The sequence below is a fragment of the Hakea prostrata genome, chromosome 7 (assembly GCF_041222555.1).
Source record: "Hakea prostrata isolate BN-2017 chromosome 7, UWA_Hpros_2, whole genome shotgun sequence".
NCBI lineage: Eukaryota > Viridiplantae > Streptophyta > Magnoliopsida > Proteales > Proteaceae > Hakea > Hakea prostrata.
The window spans coordinates 12,225,116-12,245,575 of record NC_142606.1 but is presented as its reverse complement, the minus strand read 5'-3'; the positions used below and the strand labels follow the sequence as shown (position 1 = coordinate 12,245,575).

General features: G+C 40.0%; 2 protein-coding genes across 2 annotated transcripts; one reads left to right on the top strand and one right to left on the bottom strand.

The window, feature by feature from the left end:
* Positions 1 to 1,408: 1,408 nt before the first annotated feature.
* On the bottom strand, positions 1,409 to 3,244 carry LOC149009821 (9-cis-epoxycarotenoid dioxygenase NCED5, chloroplastic-like). The gene is made up of 2 exons (XM_089163084.1): positions 1,623 to 3,244; positions 1,409 to 1,590 (listed from the first exon to the last, which is right to left on the bottom strand). Exons 1-2 carry the CDS (start codon positions 3,160 to 3,162, stop codon positions 1,409 to 1,411), a joined length of 1,722 nt encoding a protein of 573 aa, XP_089019210.1. The 5' UTR covers positions 3,163 to 3,244.
* A 10,653-nt stretch (positions 3,245 to 13,897) lies between these two features.
* On the top strand, positions 13,898 to 20,199 carry LOC149009820 (3-ketoacyl-CoA thiolase 2, peroxisomal). Its single transcript, XM_089163984.1, has 14 exons — positions 13,898 to 14,377; positions 14,909 to 14,985; positions 15,114 to 15,198; positions 15,310 to 15,436; positions 15,528 to 15,626; positions 15,712 to 15,779; positions 15,914 to 16,021; positions 16,110 to 16,187; positions 16,289 to 16,421; positions 16,503 to 16,599; positions 16,922 to 17,045; positions 17,140 to 17,248; positions 19,685 to 19,768; positions 19,889 to 20,199. Exons 1-14 carry the CDS (start codon positions 14,297 to 14,299, stop codon positions 19,996 to 19,998), a joined length of 1,380 nt encoding a protein of 459 aa, XP_089020110.1. The 5' UTR covers positions 13,898 to 14,296; the 3' UTR covers positions 19,999 to 20,199.
* Positions 20,200 to 20,460: the final 261 nt, after the last annotated feature.

Sequence of the window (20,460 nt, the reverse complement as noted above, 5' to 3'; positions counted from 1 at the left end):
TGGACCTAAACCAGCCCAGCCCAGCCCAGCCCATCCATGATTAATAGTTGCACTATCTAGCGTAGCCTAAGTTCACCATAACAATTACTCAGGGTTCTAAAATCTCAGCCAAGGCCCAACCTTGTTCAGTCTAGCCCACGCCTGCCCTGATTGATCCAGATCAAGCTGGGCTGGATGGGTTGGGCTTAATATCTTATTTGGTACTGATTGTTTTCCTTTGGCGCTAATAGACCATAGTCAAAACTATCCATCTGACCATAATTTACATGTGATCAAGCATGACAATAAATAAAAAGAAAGCTAGGAAATGAGAGGAACTGAAAAAAGGTAAATTTTCTGTTGCCCTCGAACATGAGGTTACATTAGAATGGGGGTGAGGTCTAATATTGTCATTTACATCATAGCTAAATAACATACCATAAGACCCAATGGAACAGGGGAGAGTGAGATTAGAAACCGAGTTGAAACTAGAATTCAGTTTAAATCTAACTCTTTGAACTTTTTAATATCAGATTTATCAAGATCAAGGCCAATTAGGGATAGGTACAACGATAAGAATAGCACTAAGAACAAACCATCCCATCTCATCCGGACTTGATCCAGTCAGGAACAATCAAGATGGACTAGGCTTGGCTTGGATCGTTTTGAACAAAAGTTTTATCAACCGGAGGCTTGACTTGATTGCGTGTTCTTTGTTTTCCGTTATACTAGCAAAAGTTAATATCAATATATGTCACACTGTTTGGTCTTCAAACAGTTTTTCTAGTGGGTTTTCACCGATAGAAGATGTAGTCTACATGAAGGGGAAGTTTTATTGCTCCATCAGAAGGAGAAAAAAACAATGACGATTGATGAAATAGGATTTATCATTGTCTACCCAATGAAGCACTAAGGTTCTACTCTTTCAGAGAAAACCAAAGTTACAGATATTCTAGTCAGTATGGTGATCTCCCTGTCAACATGAACTCTTTTTGGATCGAACTTTCATATTAGTAAAGAAGAATGCAAAATTTGTAATTTATTTTTCAAAGATAGAGCTTTCAATAATAACATGAATTTCCTGATCAGTAGTTTATAAGTTTGAATGCTCCGATTGACCAGAGCATTCAAAATCTGCACCCTTCATGGGTTGTTTTTCTCTTACCTACATGGTTTTAGAGCACATTTCTTAATGATTATCCTTAATACAATAATACAAAATTCGATAGGATATCAAATCAATAATTAATATCCACAAGATGCAAAATCGATGTACATCCCTTAATACAATAGAGACACTTAGAAGTTAGAACCATGTTTACTGGTGCATCCATACATCCTCTGGTCGTACCAATATGATACATCTATAAATAGATTGAATAAATATTTCTCTTTAATGCGTGGGTAAGTTACACTCCACTGTAATGACCTAATTACGACGCTGCCCATTCAATTCTTCCGCATTAACAAATGTACCATGGAACCCATAAGGTACCCTCGTAGGCAATCTCACGGAGGCCACCTGTTTCATGGTGGAAGCATCCACCACCACCAGCTCTGACATTTCCTTCTTTTCGTCCCTAACGAAGCTCATCACATACCCTTCATCCTCTCCACTCCCCCATGACTCAACCGAGTCTGACCCGGTCTTGGAACGAAGCATGGCTCGCCCCCAAACCTCCCCTCGCCGAACTCTAACTTCGTCACTTCTCCCGTGCCCAAATCCACTTTCGCCACTCCTGAGCACTTGGGCCATGGCTCTGCAATGGCCATGTAAACGTACCTTGTCTTCCTCCCCAAAAGCTTCTTGTTCACTTGTCCAGTTTCTAAGTTTAACCCAGGAACAATCTCACGACGGCTTGACTCGCCGGTCGTCAAGTTCAACCGGATTTCTGACAAAACTGTACGCAGTGGTTCGCTGTTTTCATTGAAAATAGAGTCTGCCGGAGTCATGCATGATCCGAGAACTGTAACAATGTTATCCCCGTTGGATGAAGTCTCAGTCTCCTCCCAGGCATTATATAGATGAAAACAGAAACATTCTGGCACGTCGATCCACTGGATTCTCGACTCGTCCATGTCGTCCTTTGGCAGAACACCGAACCGGGCGGTCTTGGTTTGGTCGATGACAACCGGAGACCTGCCTTTCATCATCTCTGCGATCTTGAAAACCATCTGATGATCAGGAATCACTATGAACTTCTCTGTCATGGCGAAGTCGTGGATCATCGTTGGCTGTTGGAGTGAGATTGAGACTTCATGTGACTTCTTACCCTCTTGGTCGAACCGGAAGCACCTAAGGTGGGGTTTCTTAATGACGTCGTAGCTTAGAGAGAAGAGTTCACCCGTTGTCGGGTCTAGTTTCGGGTGAGCGATCATGGACGATTCGAGTTGACCGGCAAAGTCAAACCGACCGACGGTTTCGAGGTCTCCATCCGCGGTAATCCTGACATGGTACGGAAGGTCGTTCTCCGACATGGCAAGGAGACGACCGTTGAAGTATACAAGACCAGCATTGGCGACGCCGGTACCTTCGCCGGCATTGACGAGACCCATTAAAGCACGTGCTTGAAAGAGCAAGAGCCTTGCGAGGCCTGTGTGGCCATGCAATTCTCCTATCGGCTTGGGAAAGAGTGGCTTTCCGAATGCCGATTCCTGGATGAGTCGTCTCGTCCGGGTGAAGCGGCAGCAATAGCTAGCTCTATTGGTGTCGCCGTGCAAGGAAACAGCATGAATCATGCCGTCGCCGTCGAAGAAGTGGTGGCCCCCGGTTGGTTCGAGCATGGGGTTGGCTCCGTTACGGAGGTAAACCCCATTGAGCCCATCCGGAATTCGACCGGTTACCGGCAAGCCATACTGAACCGGAGCTTCTGGGACGGGTGCGAAGTTACCTGAGATTTGGACGGCAGGGTTCACAGTATCAGACAGAGGGTTCTTCTTCTCGGATTCTGCGATTAGGGATTTCTCGACGATGTCGAACAGGGTAGCAGCAAGTCTCTGACATGGGTTTAAAGTGGGTGGTGGAGGTGAGGGTGGCATTGGGATTTCTAGAGAGGTTGTCTTTGTCTTCGGTGGTGGAGTGACGAGAATCGCGAAGAAATCCGTAATGGATCTTTTAGTTTGAGCTTCACGATTGAGGAGGGCTAGAGTGTTGTTACCGGAGAAGCTGAGAGACGCATGCATGGCTGCAGCTGGTGTGGTCAACTAGTCTCCGATCCGGTATGAGACAAAGTTCGCCGCCGGCCTCTGAGTGGAGTTGGGCCTGGCGGGGGAGATGGATGGATGATGGATCAGGGCCAAGGGGGGTATCGCTTTATAGTGAAGTGAATGGAAAACGTGTTTTTGTTTTAGGAGGAGTTACAATCTTTTGTAACTTACGTGGTACGAGAAGGATATGACACATGTCCTCCTAAGAAGAATCGGTGCCTTTCTAAATTGAATCGGTTTTTTCTCCTCTTCATTATTCAGGTGGCGAGTTACTAATTTTTAGGCACCGGATGGAGAACGCGGCGCGTGTGAAACCGAATGACGGTCAAGGGCGGCAGGTACAAGTGGGCCCTGCGCCGTCATTGGGTACTTTTGAGAGTGACGTGGCAAGAGACCAAAAGTAGTCCAGTGCAGTCCAGTCGAGTCAGCCTTACACTTGGAGTGATGCGTAGTGGATCCCACGTGAGTCCCTCTCGCAGCCAGTCGGACAAAAAGGTCTGGTCTGCTCCGGCAAGAGGCTTGTCTTCCAGCATCGCCCTGTTTCCCTGTTCCTCGTCATGTTTTTCCTACACGTGATACCTCAGCCATCTCAACACCTGTGGGCCTCCTTCAAGTGCCAGTTGTCTTCATCTCCCCCACACTAAAACACACAAGTGTCATTCTAGCGGTGTCCATTCAATATTAGATGATAATCCTACGTGGTGGGGACGATAGGTGACCAAATCTCAAACCCCAATCAGCCCGTGTCCTTGTGCTCTTACACTGTCTATCCTAGCACGGACAGACTTGTGACTGTGGATGTCACCACCCCATGTGAAGGAGTCCGGATCCTCACCCCGTTTGGGGAGCACAGACTGCTCCCCGACAGCTTTTCAAACACACAAGTACGTGGGGGTCTACAGGTGAAAAACATTTTTTGAAAAAAAATAAAAAAAACTTTAAATTTTCACCTATGGGCCCCACGTGTTTGTGTGGTAGATTGCTCCCCCGACGGGGTGAGGATGCGGACTCCATGTGAAGTGGGAGCATGAGGCCATAGGGGCCCTGGTGTAAAACTTTACAAGTATCATGAGCACAAAATCCATAGTGTGAAAGCTGGAATTTCTAGGTATGTTACTGCCCCTTAATTAAGGTACTATGAGATACCAGCGAACTGTCTCCCAAGGTACAAAGAAATCAAATTCAAAGTTGTTTTTCCTTAAGTTTTACAGAACACAAACAAAACCTAAGAACAGAGAAAATTTCGGATTCTTCTTACTGTTGAGAAGCTAGAGGGTATTTATGGGCATTGAGGTGCCTCTACTGAACAATTCATAACTCTACTCGTATGGATGCACCTCTCTATAGGGAAACAAATGTCTACATTCATATCTGAGTTCGTCGGATCGTTCGCTTGCACAATCTAAAAGTCAAAATTGAACCATCGAATGGATATGTATGGGTCTACTCCCATCACCCTAGATCTAAGTGCATGTGCCAAAAGCACCTAAACAGCCCACTTCCCGCAATGCGAGCACAAGCGTGTTCATACGGTACACCGTCTTCGCTCATATACTACACACACATTGATGTGTTTTATTATTATAAATCAAAGTTAATAATCAGCATCTATTAATTAACTTGGATTCCGATTTCTCAATTTTCAATGTGAGACTAAATAAAAAACATTTTCCTAAAATAAATAAAAGAAAGTTTTATGCACTTATAGATCCAATAAAATGAATATTTTATTATTTTATTATATTAAAAATAATATAACAACTAGTAGGTTGAGGGCATATGATTTGGATCTTGTCGATAGTACTCAACGTTGGATGGAAGTCACGTGGACTCTAATAAATCTCAGACACCTAAAAACTACCAAGGTGATGAGAAACTCACATCCCCCCCCCCCCCATCTCTGTGCCTCTTCCTCTTTCTCTTTTCTCCCATCACCTCTTTTACTTTTACTAGTTGCCCACCGCTTTAAAGAAACCTTAAGCGCCGGTAACTTTATCCTTTCTCCTATCTATTCTTATAGTTGCCACCTCCTTTGGATTTGGAAGTTCCAATGTGCAGGAAAATTTAACCACCACAAGTTACTGGACTCCAGAGATGGTTGCAAACTTTTACATCCATCGTAGCCTCTGTAATGTTGTCGATCACCACCATCGAAGCCCCTGCAACTTCCTAGGCTCAAGCCCATGCCTTAAGTCCTTAACTATGAAAACTTAAGTGCATCACAGATCGCCAAAGTCCATCCATGACTTTGTGATTTTGTAACATCAATAATAATGTCAAATCAGATATTTCAACTTATTGGTTATCCAACAAAGTGCACGTTTAAATAAAATTCAAATTTTACCAGTGGGTTTAAATAAAATTCAATTTTCAGTCTAAATGGATTCATTTGAATTACTTAAATGTCCATTGTAGCTTAAACACTAAAGATTAGACCATCTACATCTCCACAGAGATAGTGGCGGTATCCATTAGCAATAAAAGTGCTATTTATCCAAAAAACTAATAATGTCAAATCAGACATTTCAACTCCTTCACGTAGGATGTAAACTTAGCAGTAAATGAACCAATTTCCTCTCATATTCTTTTAAAATCCATTGTAGCTAAAAAAGATCTTAATAATAATAAAACTGTCTCCCTAAATAAATGATTTTTTTTTGATATGAGTCCAGAAATTGTACATATAAAATATAAAATTTTCTCCTGAAGGACTGTCTCTCCTAAATAAATGTTCTTTTACATAAAAGACTAACTTCAGTGCTTTTGCTTTCAATGGATATCCATGGGGATCTGTGTTACTGTTCCTAATACCTAAAAACACGCGAGCAGGTCAAGAGTGAGACCCGTAAACAATTTTCCTTCAAAGTCCATTCTTTAACGATATACCATTGTTGATATGAAGATGGAAACATCATTTTATAAAGATTAGGCGTGTTCGTGTTGTGCCTAACTTGTGTCTGATTTCTTTTTGACTCTCTAAAATGAAATCTCTTGATTGGGAAAAGCAGGCATGGTGCCAATCATGTTTCAGGGTTCCAATGGCACTTATGAGTCAGTTTCTCAATAATTTTTCAAGAAAAAATTTAAAAGGGGTTATGTAATAGGTACGGGAACAAAAGATTAATTTCCACCATTGTTGTTTGTTTATTTTCTTTTGGAAAGTATATGACCCATATATTATAATGGACCTTAGATCCTTCCCCATGATTTTACCGAAGAAGAAACCTTGCTTTGTGCAATGCAATATTCTCCTGTGACAGGCTTGAGGTGAAAGACCTTGTAAGGAGGTTTTCCAGTGGGGCTGAGATAGCCACTGCTTAACCTTCCCGTTTCTCCAATCAATCACCTCTCTATTTCAAAATTAAGAGTACCAGAGACCTTCTCCTCGAACTGCTGATCGGTCCCTGAGGTCAAATAAATAATTCCGTCCCTGCTGCTGATATAGCTGCTGGTCCGCAAGAGTTATTATAGACCTTGTGGTTGGGATATCTCCTTGTTTTCTGCCGCTGTTCAATTCTATACTTCTGTGCATCCAGGGAGCTTTAGCAGCTAATATCTTCAGGTTTAATTTACCCTCCAAGGACCCCCACTAAACTGAGCTAGTGGCTCACTTCTGAGGTCTGCTGATTAAGTTCTCAGAAATCATCCACCAGAAGCTGTCTTATGTTCTCTTAATTCCTGCTGCAACTTCAACTCAACTAGTTGGAGCATCTAACAACCCTTTTGCTGCTGGTATTTGCTGCTGTTATATATATTAATGTTTGTATACAATATCAATTTGGTGGGATCTGATAGCTGGGTTTCATAAAACCTATTACTTCTTAATTGCAAAGTTCCACCTTCTAGATTCAAGACCTTTGCATATCTTTACATCAAGCCATCAGAATCAGTTGATATTTGGAGGGCTATACCACTAAGGACACAGACACGATGGGAGTTTGAGACCCATCAGCTAGTTAGTTGTTAGAATTCTATCAGCATTTTCAATTTCTGATTTCTTAAGCTTTTAGTTGTCCAACATGGGGTATTTGTTGCCTTCTGCCTGGTGCCTGGATTAATACATGTACAGAGTTTTTTTACTGTTGATATGCAATTTTTATTCAGTCATTCAGTTCTAATATTGATTCTGAGATCATTCAGTACTACTCAGAGTTAATTAGTAATAACGTTTTGGGTCAGGTAAGAATCTAGCTTTAAAATTAAAGTTGCGCCTAGCAATTTCTAGAACTTGGAACTCCAAATAAATACAGTTCACTCAAGATTTTTAGATTGAATCAATTTTACCAATCAATCTGAAGTGCATTCTAAACATTATATACCATGAAATGTGAAAACCAACTATAAACATCACAAATACAGGCATGAGGTTGAAATTACACCGATAATCCTTCATTTCCAATATGAGAAAGATTCCCCTGTTTCAGCAGGTGAAATGTTTGAGAAACTCCTTTTACAGTTTAATACAACCGTTGATGGTTTCATAGCATCCAATAAAACATCTCTCCTACTACACAAACCATCTAAGAACTGATTAAACTTACAAACATATACCTCTGATCAAATTCAAGGGAGATGTAAGAGCAAATCATCTCCATTGCTCATCAAAAGGATGCCTTTTCTCCTTCAATTTACAAATGCATGCATCTATACTCAATAGGCCCTATGGGACAGAAATTATACTAGCAAACAAAGCAAGGAACTAACTGCATTTGGATAGGGAAAAGCAAAAAATACAGCCGCAAGTGATACGGATGTTCTATTGAAAACCCTAATTGATCCATTTTTCATATCTTTCTGATTCTAATTCTATTGCAATAGCAGCTTAGCAATTACCATAGAACAATTCTCCTAAAATCAAGGACAGTTTTACCATCATACTTTTTTCTTACATTGGGTACTTATACTTGCAATCAATTAAAAGAATTTTCACCACACCACTTGTTGCTGCCTGTTAGACCAAAATGTGCTGACGGACGGTCCAACCACCAAAAAAGGAGTTGAACCATGGGCCTAGGGGGTTGACCTGGCCAATGACCAAAGACCAACCACAAGTGGTCAGACAAGGGATTTCTATTTGTTGCAGCGGCTGCAGCCAGCTAGCTGCAAACGATTATGATTATGCCACATGTATAGAATAAAAATCCAATAGTCGTAAAAGAAAAAGTGAAACTTAAATATAAATACATATTCTTTATTTATCAAACCCCATTTAATCTTTTCAAATTTACAAAAAGAATTTCTTAGGTTCATTTGATTCAACTGAACTAGATTTGGGGGTTTCCATGTCAACTTTCCCCCTTTCTTCTTCCTCTCTTTACTCGGTCCAGCCGTTGCAGCAAATAAAAATCCGTCTCCCCCACCCCCTTCATAGTTGTCGTTCCTCTCACACACTCACTCCCTTCTCAGATTGTAAGAAAATCATCTCAATTGTGACCTGCAACGGAGAAGAGAAGGGCTGGGCCATACTGAAGATCTCTCGTTGCATACTGAAAATCTTTCATTTGATTGATTTTTCAGCTGGAAAAAGTCATAACTCAGAACAGAGGAACAAAACAAATATCAATTACTTCACTTTGGGTGCACAAGATGGGTTAGATTCTTGATTAATCTGTATGTGGGTTTTCTGGTGATGTTGTCAGCCTGCGGCTCAGAAGAAGATTCATGTTCTTGGTGTTGGTTTTGATAATGATCTCTGTTTTACGTATGTGGGTTTGTTCTGATTGTACGGTAGGAGCAATTCGCATACCTCATGATGAGAGTAGCTGGGCAGAATAGAACGGCATGTATGGGAAGAAGAAGATGAAGAAAAGGAATGAAGGTATTTTGTTCAATAAATTCTTCACTGCAAGAGCTTTGGATTCAACAGAACCAAAAGTGTTTTCGAAGAAAGCAAGAGAAAAGTGCCCAATTGATCAGATGCTGTTCAGAACTAGAAGATGAAGAGCAGGTTCTATTCTTTTTTCCTTTTTGCTGCAAAATATCCTCATTTTCTCCATTATTTTGATTGCCAGTAACTAGTTTTTTTTTGGAAGAAGAAAGGGGGAAAACTGACATGGAAATCCCTATCGAGCTCAGCTAAATCGAATGAACCCTGGGATTTTTTTTTTGGGTAAATTTGAAAAAATTAGATGGGGTTTGGTGAAATAAAAAAACTTATTTTTATACTCAAGCCCCCACTTTTTCTTTCACAACCATTGAATTTTTTCTATACACGTGGCATAATCATAACGGTTCACAATTGGCAACAGCTGCTGCAGCAAATAAAATGTCCTGCCCGATTATCTTCCCCAATCATTGATAAGCCTATAACCGATCTCATGACAACAATAGAAGGGACACCCCTACACCGCATTAATGGCACTGTCTGATAGGCCCCCTGTCAAACCCTGGAATGCTGGTGCCTTGGGTGCAAATCTGTCATATATGCCATCTCACCTATCAAGCTCCATCCAACGTGGCTAATTCCTTAGGAACCCAAAGCTGACTAGGACGCATTAAATGCACTTCCGTTTGGTAGGTTGGGTATAAATACCCCCATTCAATGCTATGCAATGGTGCATACTTCTCACTCTTGTTTCCCTTTGTCCAAGCTCTTGCTTAGCACCCAGACCTAAAACCCTACTTTAGGGGTGGTGTTGTTCCCCATCTAACTAAGCTTTGAAGGCTATCCACCGATCCCAGTGGTCGGTTTGCTCTGATTTTGTTGTTTCTTGATCAAGACTAAAGGCAAGGCTTAGCACCAAGTTTACCAACAATTCAACTGCACGGTTAGATTTGATAACATCATTGCCAAATATAGTGCTTTGGTCCAATTAGTCGACCCCCGTGTGGCTTGGAGTGAACATGTCAAGATGAACAAACAATTAGAGTGGGCCAAATAGGTGATTGGCTGTCCACCTTCGACTTTTGGGTCAGACATATTGGGAGCAACATCACCCCTGGTTGGGGCTTTAAGTCTAGGCACTTGGGCAAAAAGGCCAGACACAAGGGAAAATAGAGAATGAAGTGTGTACCGTTGCTTAGCATTAAAGGAAGGTATTTATACCCAACCTATTGTGAGTAGAGTGCAATTAATGCATTCTAGTCAGCTTCCTTGCACTCAAGTGTCAACCACGTTTGTTTGGATTTGATGGACACAACGGCATGCATAAGGGGTGCTAGCTACATGTCTTTGCACTTATAGGAAGATTTGTTAGGCAAGGATTGCTAGTTACATGCTTTTGAGTTTGACAGTTGGGTTGCCAGATGGCGCATTTAATGTGATATGAGGGATCATTTTCATCACACTATTTGGTCACAATAGGCGTGGGGATGAGATTGGTCCTTCACTCCCGACCATAAGGTCCGGCAACAAGGCCAATCATCTTTGACTAGTGTTGTACGGCGTTTGATCACTAAATCTATCAACCGGTTTCATTTGACCCATCCTTCTATGGTTCAACATCAATTCATCCGGCTGATCCTGGATCATCAGCTCGACCGCCAGTTCAGCAGCTAATTGGGGATGGTCAATTTCGGTATAACACCACCACTCTAGTTTTTCCACACTACCGTACTTCGTAAGTGTGTTAAACTCTGTTCATGCAAGAAGGAACCCCAAAAGAATTACTGTTCTAAACACACAACCCTTCCCCTCTACACCCACACCCCCCCCCGCGCGGGCGGTCCAACAGGGGGAAAAACCCATAAATAAAGCCAATAATATAATAATAACAGTCAGGAATGAGTGTTACCATGAAGTTTTCAAGTAGAGACAACCTTCTTGAGCTCAAGCCTCTCTTTACAGATGCAGCAACTTGTCTCATGGTGTTGTCAAGCACATAGGGAGTTCCCACAAATTTGAGCTCCACTGTATTCACAGGCTGCCAGCATGGATTACAGATCTCAGCAATGGCATTATAATAATAAAACTAATTGATCCAGCACTTTGTTTTGTGCTGTCTTTCTGGCCACATTCTACAATATGCACACTCTCACATACAGGTTGTGCAGTTGCACCCCATGTTTGCTAGCCCTCACATCCCATACACTAGCTTCACATATCCCTGTTTCTGCATAGCAACATATTAAGTTTGAACACTTGGTAACACAATTAACAGTCGACCAAACACAAGCATCCAAAGCAATTTATGATCATTTCCCCTTCTTATCTAATACTGACATTAACTCCAGAGCAGAGAAGCTACTCAGATGGTTATATGGCTTAGGACATTATATCATCACAGAATCAGAGGCTGGTATGCTCACACAGACACACACCATGCCTGTATAAACCTATGACCTAGCTTCTTAGGTGAATTAACATACGCTGCAATATTATTGGAAGATCAGAAACTGAATTCCAGGAAAATTTTGCATACCATCAAAACACTGTTTAGTAAATTGTTACCACGGTATCAACCTATTATTTCATTAAACACATAGCATATGGCATATCCCATGATCTAACATTGACAAACTAGGTTGTACTTTCACTAAATAGACAAAAAGAAATTCCAAAAATATTATTTTGCAATCATAGTTTCTGAGATGCAAATAGATGCAATAAATTATCTCGTCCACTCAGCCCATGATGGGTGGTGAAGAAGAAATAATACTAACTACTGAAAAATGAAACAAACTTAGCATAGGACGGTAGCTAAAATATCAGAAGAAATTTTACTATGCTTAGGAATGTCAAGTGATCAATTCAAGGGTGAAGCAAAAATTAACTACTTGGAAACCTTAAAACTTAAATTTGTTCTAAGACCTCGATTTTTCCACACAGGCAATTTCTTGAGTTCGATCTTCCATTAAAAATGTAGTTATAGCAGTAAATAAGAAAGTAAAGCAGTAGCAAGGAAATAAAATGGAGAACAGAGCTGGAGTAACTGAGTACGCTCGCTACCTTACCTTAGGGCTTATTCGACTTTGGCATTTCTTCTGACGAAGAACTTTGTAGAATCCGAAAGCGAGTCAAGAGTGTATCCACCTGACTACGAAATTTATACTAGCAAGCAACAATTCACAGCCAGAAAGCGATTAGGTATTATTCCCATAAAACCTTCCCTGCTCCCTGATATTGAATGTCACATACAACCTTTTCCAATAGACGGTTTCAGTACCTCCAAAACACCTACGACGAGGTTCTCCAGTATCATGAATGAGAAAATGGGATTTATCTGTAAAAGCCTAACACAGTAAGTGATCCACTATCTCATCTTCGGGCACTGAGATCACCGTACAAAGACAACCTTGAAGAAGGAGTCGACGACGATGTGAAGATCCTTCAAACTACCAGGAGCTTCTCTAAGTGCTTCAATGTTTTCAGAACCATCGATGTCTCGAGTCTTGATCGCCGCCGGCTCCGACGGGCTCAGGTTACAAACTTACAACTTCACGGTTAAAAAGGTTCGTTGTGCTTGTGCAATTATTCGTAAGTACGTGTTTACCCATCTGTGAAAACTTAAATCAACCGTCCCAACTCCCCTTTCAGAAGGGCAATATGGGAATTCTGAAAAAACGGTGTAGGTGGAGTAGGAGTGTAAATGTAATAGAATAAACTGTAACGAGTGTCAAAGTAATAATTTGTAAAATTAGGCGGTTATACGTAATTTCGGTATAAAATTTTGAAAAGTATTGTCATAATAATCATAATTCATAAATGATATCAGGTTGAAATGTCTATAACACCCCTATTGCCCTATTTTCCCGTGCATCAAAAGAAAATTTCTTCTTGCTCTCTGCCGATCTCGAGGTCAAATGTCAACTGTAGAAAATGAAGAGTTTTTTATGTGTGGTTTTTTTTATAATAGCATAAATTAATGTTGAATTTTTTAATAACAATAAATTATGTCAAAGTTCTATAGGAACTAATACCATCTCTTACCATTCATTTTTTCAAATTTCAAATTTAAAAATATTAAAATATCCCTTAGATTGTTTAATGACAAAAATAATTATTAAAAATCATTTTAATTACCAAAATAATTATTAGAAGCCATTCTTGTCACAACTAAGGATAATCCCTCTTACTCTCCTAAGTATCGTATTTTCATTCTTGATTTGCCGTTGAACTGTCATAGCAACTCTTATTTTTTCCTAATGATTCACTCAAATAATTGTCACGAGTAGTGAGAGCTTCTTCTGGTGATCCCATGGCAACAAAAGCCAATCCTCTATTTCCGTATTTTCATGCAAAGTTACAAAATAAAAAAATCAAAAGAAGAAGAAGAAAGGAAAGGTTCCATCCAAGAAGACATATTGCATCCGACCTCTTACCTCTTTTCTAACTCTACATCAGAGATAATTCCAAATTCATGCTAAGAGTAGTTGATGAACTGGAGGATTGATCCAACTTAGCAGCATATTTTGCCACATTTATTGTCACACAAGAATCACCAATGCATCTAGTCTATTTATCATTGCAGTTGTAAGCCCATTGTCCGTTTTTACATACATTTAGTTTGGAGTAGCCATTTGCTGAGATCGGTGGTTTAAATGTAATTGATAGACATGTGTCATTCATTTAGAGAGAAATAAAAAAATGAGAAATGCGATTTCTTATCTCGATTGTTTGTTTCATAAAATTGTGAAAATACACTTTTTGAAAATAGACGATCGAGATCGAAATCTCGGTCTAAATTTCGATCTCAACCATTCGCTACAGGTTAATGCACAACACCCAAGCAATTTCGAGAAATTGATGATCCATTTCTTTGTAAAAAATGCGCCTTAAAAAATTCCATCACGTCGTCTTTCCTAAACAGGCAGAAATTAACGGATAAAGATCCGAACAAAAATGAACAGAATTTTGAAGATTTCATGCAGAAGAGAAACTTGTAGTGAAGCGTAATCGTCTCATCTATCTCTCCCTGGAAGACTCTGGCACGCTTCCCAAATCCCCGTCATCTTTGATTGCGATTTATATCTATCTATCTATCTATCTAAAACCGAAAAACAGCAAACGCCGCCTTGCATCCATGCCCTTGTCTCTCTGATCGATTTCGATTTGCTTTTTTCTTTCTTTTCTGCCCTTTTCGTTTCTAAGCTCTAGCTTGTATCATTTCCTCCATTGCTTCCCCTAACAAATTTCTTTCATCACCCGATCTACCTACCGATAAGCAGACAGATGGAGAAAGCTATTGACCGACAGAAAGTTCTGCTCAACCATCTTCGCCCTTCTTCTCAGACCAATGAATCTGCTGTCTCTGTATGTGTTTTCTGAAGATGGGTCTTATCGTTTTTCTTTAATTTGCTTGTTTCTTCTTTTGGAATTTACAGTTTTAGTGTATGATGATGATATCGTTCCTAGCTGGGGTTGATTCCCCCTTTTATAGAACAAAAAAAAAAATCAAAATCGTATGGGTTCCCTTCAGTTGCTCTCGATCCGTGCTTCATCGACGTTCATTGCCGATGTTAATTTTTAATCTTGAGTTCCGCAAAGCATAATTATATTTTCTAAATCACTTGGGAACTGGGATTTTTTTATTCAGTCCAAGTTAAGTGTTTAATGAGGAAGCGAAAATTAATAGAAGAAGACCCCGTATCTCGATCGTCACTTTTTTTTTCTGGTTTCTTGAAGGGTTAATTCGATCATAGAGTTAGTTAGTCTCGCATCACTTATTCATACGGACACCATATGTTGGTCGGTCAATGATCTGGATATATTTTTCCTATCCTGGTGTTGCAGCCTGTACTGTTTTCTCTCAATTTCTGAATTTGGTCTGATGATTTTTAATAGGCTTCGGTGTGCTTTGCTGGGGATAGCGCGGCGTATCAAAGAAATGCCTTGTTTGGGGATGATATTGTGATTGTGGCGTAAGTTAACTTAAAAATTTTGGAATTCCATTGGTACTTGTTATTTTTTCTGTCAATTGGTGATAGTGGTACTCGAATGTTTTTTTAAAATAATTTTGTATTCTTTTTGGCTTTGCCATGTTGTACAGTGCATACCGGACTGCATTATGCAAGGCAAAGCGTGGTGGTTTCAAGGATACTCCTGCTGATGATTTACTTGCGGCTGTGCTGAAGGTATATAATTGCTTCAGATTATGGTGATTTAAAATTAGAAATTAGTTCTGATGATTTTGGAGCAACAATGTTGTTTTATGTTCCTTAGCTCATTCTCTTTGTTTGCTGAAGGCACTGTTAGAGAAGACAAATTTGAACCCAGCTGAAGTTGGGGACATTGTTGTTGGTACCGTCTTGGCTCCAGGCTCCCTCAGAGCAATAGAATGCAGGATGGCAGCATACTACGCTGGATTTCCTGGTATGTATATCACGATATTCTTGATGGCTCATGATTTAATCTCGTCCTTCATAATCATCATAATTACCTCTTGTTATTGATTTGTGTGCAGATAATGTTCCTGTCAGGACTGTGAACAGGCAGTGCTCATCTGGGCTTCAGGCTGTTGCTGATGTTGCTGCTGCTATAAAAGCTGGTTTCTATGATATTGGTAAATAGCAGCATCAGCTGTGAAGTTACTGGCTTATCCTTGCTTATATAACTAGTAATTTATATTTTGTTTCTTCTAATTGCAGGAATTGGAGCTGGACTAGAGTCCATGACAACCAATTCAATGTCTTGGGAAGGTGCAGTGAATTCGAAAGTGTGTTCTCACTCTGAACTTCTTTTTTCATTTTAATTTTTTGTTTGGGGGACTGCACACATGTTTGCTCTAAGCAATGCTTTCTCCAAATGGTACGTATGCATTGACAATTTGTATCACTTTGAGTGCTCTAGGTGGAGCAGTTTAAAGAAGCACGAGACTGTCTCCTTCCCATGGGTGTTACATCTGAAAATGTTGCACAACGTTTTGGTGTAACGCGGCAGGAGCAGGACCAAGCAGCTGTGAGTTCTATACATTTGCTAATAAGCTTGACATTTCTCTGTTGGTAATTTTTATTATAATCTAATGCCTTGAGACACACATGGTTAGGTTGAATCTCATAGGAAAGCTGCTGCTGCAACTGCTGCTGGTAAATTTAAAGATGAAATCATACCAGTAAACACCAAGGTAAAATGTACTCCATTATAATTCTACTCATTTTATTTATTTGTTGCTTATGAAAATATGTGGTTCTTATCTTGGAACTGATTGATGTTTCATGCATGAAGATTGTGGACCCTAAAACAGGAGACGAGAAACCTGTTACAATTTCTGTTGATGATGGAATTCGACCAAATGCAACAGTAGCAGATCTGGGTAAACTGAAGCCTGTCTTCAAAAAGGATGGTTCCACCACTGCCGGTATATAATTATACTTCATACTTTCTCCACTGCCTGTTTCCTCTTGTTTAACCTTGTTGAACCCCCCTTCTGCATCATTAGGCAATTCGAGTCAGGTGACTGATGGGGCTGGAGCAGTCCTCCTTATGAAGAGAAGTGTAGCAATGCAGAAAGGGCTTCCCATTCTTGGTGTATTCAGGTTCTTGTTTTTATGATCTTCTTTGTTACTGTTTTCCCTATTGAATTGCTGCACTTAATCCAGCCTCAAGGGGGGGGGGGGGGGGACGGGGAGTGTTAGAATTATTAGTTTGTAAAGCTTTTTTTCCGTATAACACAATGTGCTGATGATTGCTGTATTTGACTGCTACAAATTGTCACAGTATTATTTAAAATAAATATCTAGATACTGTTTTGCAATTAGTTTGCTGTACATAAAAAGGGTTGGCAGGCTGTATGGTTAGGGGGAAAAAATGAAAGGTCACTTCATTGCTTAGGACATATTTATGCGCCTATTTGTGCAGGAGCTTTACTGCTGTTGGAGTGGAACCATCTGTCATGGGCATTGGTCCAGCTGTTGCAATTCCAGCTGCAGTGAAACATGCTGGTCTGGAACTTGATGATATTGATCTTTTTGAGATAAATGAGGTGATGGATGACAACATGATCAACTCTTAATCTTGTCACTTTCCAATATTTTTCTTGCACATAACTAATAGTTGCAATCTAATGCTTTCTCCAGGCATTTGCCTCCCAATATGTGTACTGTCGTAATAAACTGGAACTTGATCCAGAAAAGATCAATGTGAATGGAGGCGCAATGGCTATTGGGCATCCCCTTGGTGCAACAGGTATTCAAAATAGAGCATTGTATGGTGGAAAATGAATAGAGTATGGATGTACCACGAATCTGAACTATGATTTATGCATAATTCAAGTATATTAATGTTATCATTAGATCAATGTGTGACTAGCAGTATGTTGTTTTTGTGGTAATTTTCTAGGGCATGGTTTAGCTATAATATGAAAATGAAGTGTATAGTGACAAGCAGAATAGTTATGTCTTTAATTTTTGTTTTTTGGTTCATTATATTTTGGTTGCTTTGGATAATGCTGTTGATATTGTTGAGCTTGAAATTATCTCGTCAACTGAAATGCAAAACGGCCTCAAATTATTCGTTATCATTATTAGTATTAGTGTTGTTATTTTGTTAATTGTCTTCCTTAAAAAGGCCAAATCTCAACTTTGGTTATCATGCATTGCATACCCAGGCCCTCAACTTTTGGTATACATAGGCCTGCAGTTTGTGTATTGCTTTTTTTACATGTAACTGATCTTTCTTTGTACTTCTAAATACCTGAAAATTTTCCCAGCGTGTGGCATATTGTGTGCTTGGGTTATCTTCCTTTCATGTTACCTCCACAGCTCTTCAATGGCAGAATCCCTCTCATGCTTCAGCATTATACTTTGTGTTGGTTTACAATCAGGCAACTGCTTCATCCGACTGTTACTTATCAACTGACTTGGGCATTAAATTAGTATGTCCATGTTGACTTCAGATAGCATACCTTTAGAAGCAAGTGTTAATTGTTAGGGTCTTTTGGGGTTCATTTTCTTTAGAACTCAGAAACCAAGTTTTAGAGTAGCAATTGAAGAAAGAGGATATTCCCCTAAGTGGAATTTGGTATGGATAGAGTCCCAGAAGCAGGTTGCTGTGATACCTTAGACAATCATGCACATTCCCAATATTTATAGGGTACCATTTAGGAAACCTACCAAGAGTAGGAAACTTAGTAGTCTATCTAATTACAAGTAGGTATAAGACAACTTAAAGAGTAACCTTCATTCAATAATTGACTTTAAGCAAAATTTCTCACCCCCAAAAAGAAATAGTTTAAGCAAGACGATAACTCTCAACATCAAATATTTACTTACACAAATGATATCCTAGGCATCTGCTTGGAACAAAATAATATGGAATAACCCACAGATGACCATATGGAGATGCCAATAGTCAGCAACACTGCCTTCTAGTCATGGCACGAATCATAGGCACAGGAGTGGAGAAAAAGTCTGAAGTCTGTGTCTCAATCATGGTTGTCAAAGCATCTGCCTATGCGCCCCATTTTTGGATCAAGGGGATCTGGTGTCGCCTTGTCACCTTGGTTGGTGTTGCCGTGGTTTTCATTGCCCTCTATCGCCTAGCCTTGTCGTTTTGACAACCATGGTCTCAAACCATACCAGACAACCAAGAGCAAAACAAGCAGTAGAGAATACCAACTGCAAGCCAGAATAGCATAGCAGCACCAATATTATTAGACCTTCTCGAGGAATGTCGAAGAGCTGCATTGGTTGCTATGAAGCACCGATAAAATAAAAGCATCTGTTGCTGATAACATCATAAGATAGGTGTGGTTTGCTGTGAACCATAAATGGCAGCATAAGGTGGATGTGAACCTCAAGTCCCACAAGTGACAATCCTGGTGGTGCAAACCACAAGTAACCATCGTCATAAGAAAATATATTGCTGATGATAGGGGTAGATGACATGAATGGGTAATAATATTGTAATATTAGATGATAATTTCAATGGACGGATAAGCAAATGTTATGATGCTGATGACAGAAAAGTAACAACCTTCAAATATCAGATGATCACTTCAAAATAAACCACTTGGTTACCGAATTGAATGGCTTACGAAATTGAATATCAACTAAAGTTCCATGTAGGGTATCAAATTAAATATACCTGATGCTGTTCCTTGGCAACTGTGCAGAAATATAGCATAATTGAATCCTTGCTCTGCCTTGGTATTAATTCAGTGTGGTTTTAAGTTGCATGGGAGTCTTTATAGGGTAGTTATTATATGGATGAGGTAGGTCAAAGAGTGATTCTTCTAGCCTTTCTTTTGTGAATACACTATATGCATCAGTCCTAGAGGCCTAACTTGCTGCCAGGTCATACTTGCAACTGCATGATTTTCTGCATGGTCGTTTCCAAATTTATCTTAGTCAGCAATTCACTGATATGTAATCAGCAGCTCTCAAAGACAAACATAACGAGAAAACAGTGTCTGGGGATCAGACATTAAGAATAAAAAAATAAATTTGGTTTTTCTCATATCATTCTCAAGGTTGATTTGTTTTCACTAATCTTGTCTAGGCAGATGTTGGTTCAAAAATTTAACAGTGTCCTAGTCCTGGTCATCAAAACATTGAGCATGTTATCCGTTTCTCTGATCAGTTGAAATGACTATCCCAAATCACTATATGCTATCTGTCACAGGGGCACGTTGTGTGGCTACTCTCTTGCATGAGATGAAGCGTCGTGGCAGGGACTGCCGCTTTGGAGTAGTTTCTATGTGCATAGGTGAGTTTTCCCATCTTGTATTCGTTAATGCTGAACGTGTGTGTGGCTTTCATATTTCGTATTTTCTTGCTAACCTCCCCTCCTTCCTCCTGACTTATTCGACTGCACTTTTAACTGCAGGCACGGGAATGGGAGCTGCAGCAGTCTTTGAAAGAGGGGATGGTATCGATGGCCTCTCGAATGTGCGGAAGGTTGAGACTCACAATCTCCTGTCTAAAGATGCTCGATAAATTTTGAACCATTTTGGGGAATTATGAGACCTGAAATTATTGGAACAGCTATGGGGGTTGTGTGCCATGGATACTAATAAAATAGTGAAATAAGTTGGTATTAATTAGGACCCATTTTAGGATCCGTGGAATTGTCGCGAATGTTTATGCTTGTTTCAATCGCTTCCAAGGATAAGTGAAAGCCCTGTAATTTTGAATCTAGTGATCCATTATTGTCTTTGTTGTTTAATGTATACCACGGCTTAAACCCATGCATGAAATGTAGGAAGCTAACAATCCTCTGGGGGGAGGGTCCATTCTCAAATTAAAGAGCGAGGCTCAAGTATACTGAGAAAGAAAATCTGCCAAATAATTACTGTTGCATAGCTTGAGTCAAGAGCAGCGATTTTCATTGGGAGTACCTTAAAGCTGGAATATTACTGGTGTTTTTGGTCTTTTTGGGAAGTCCGGTTTTGTTTGTGG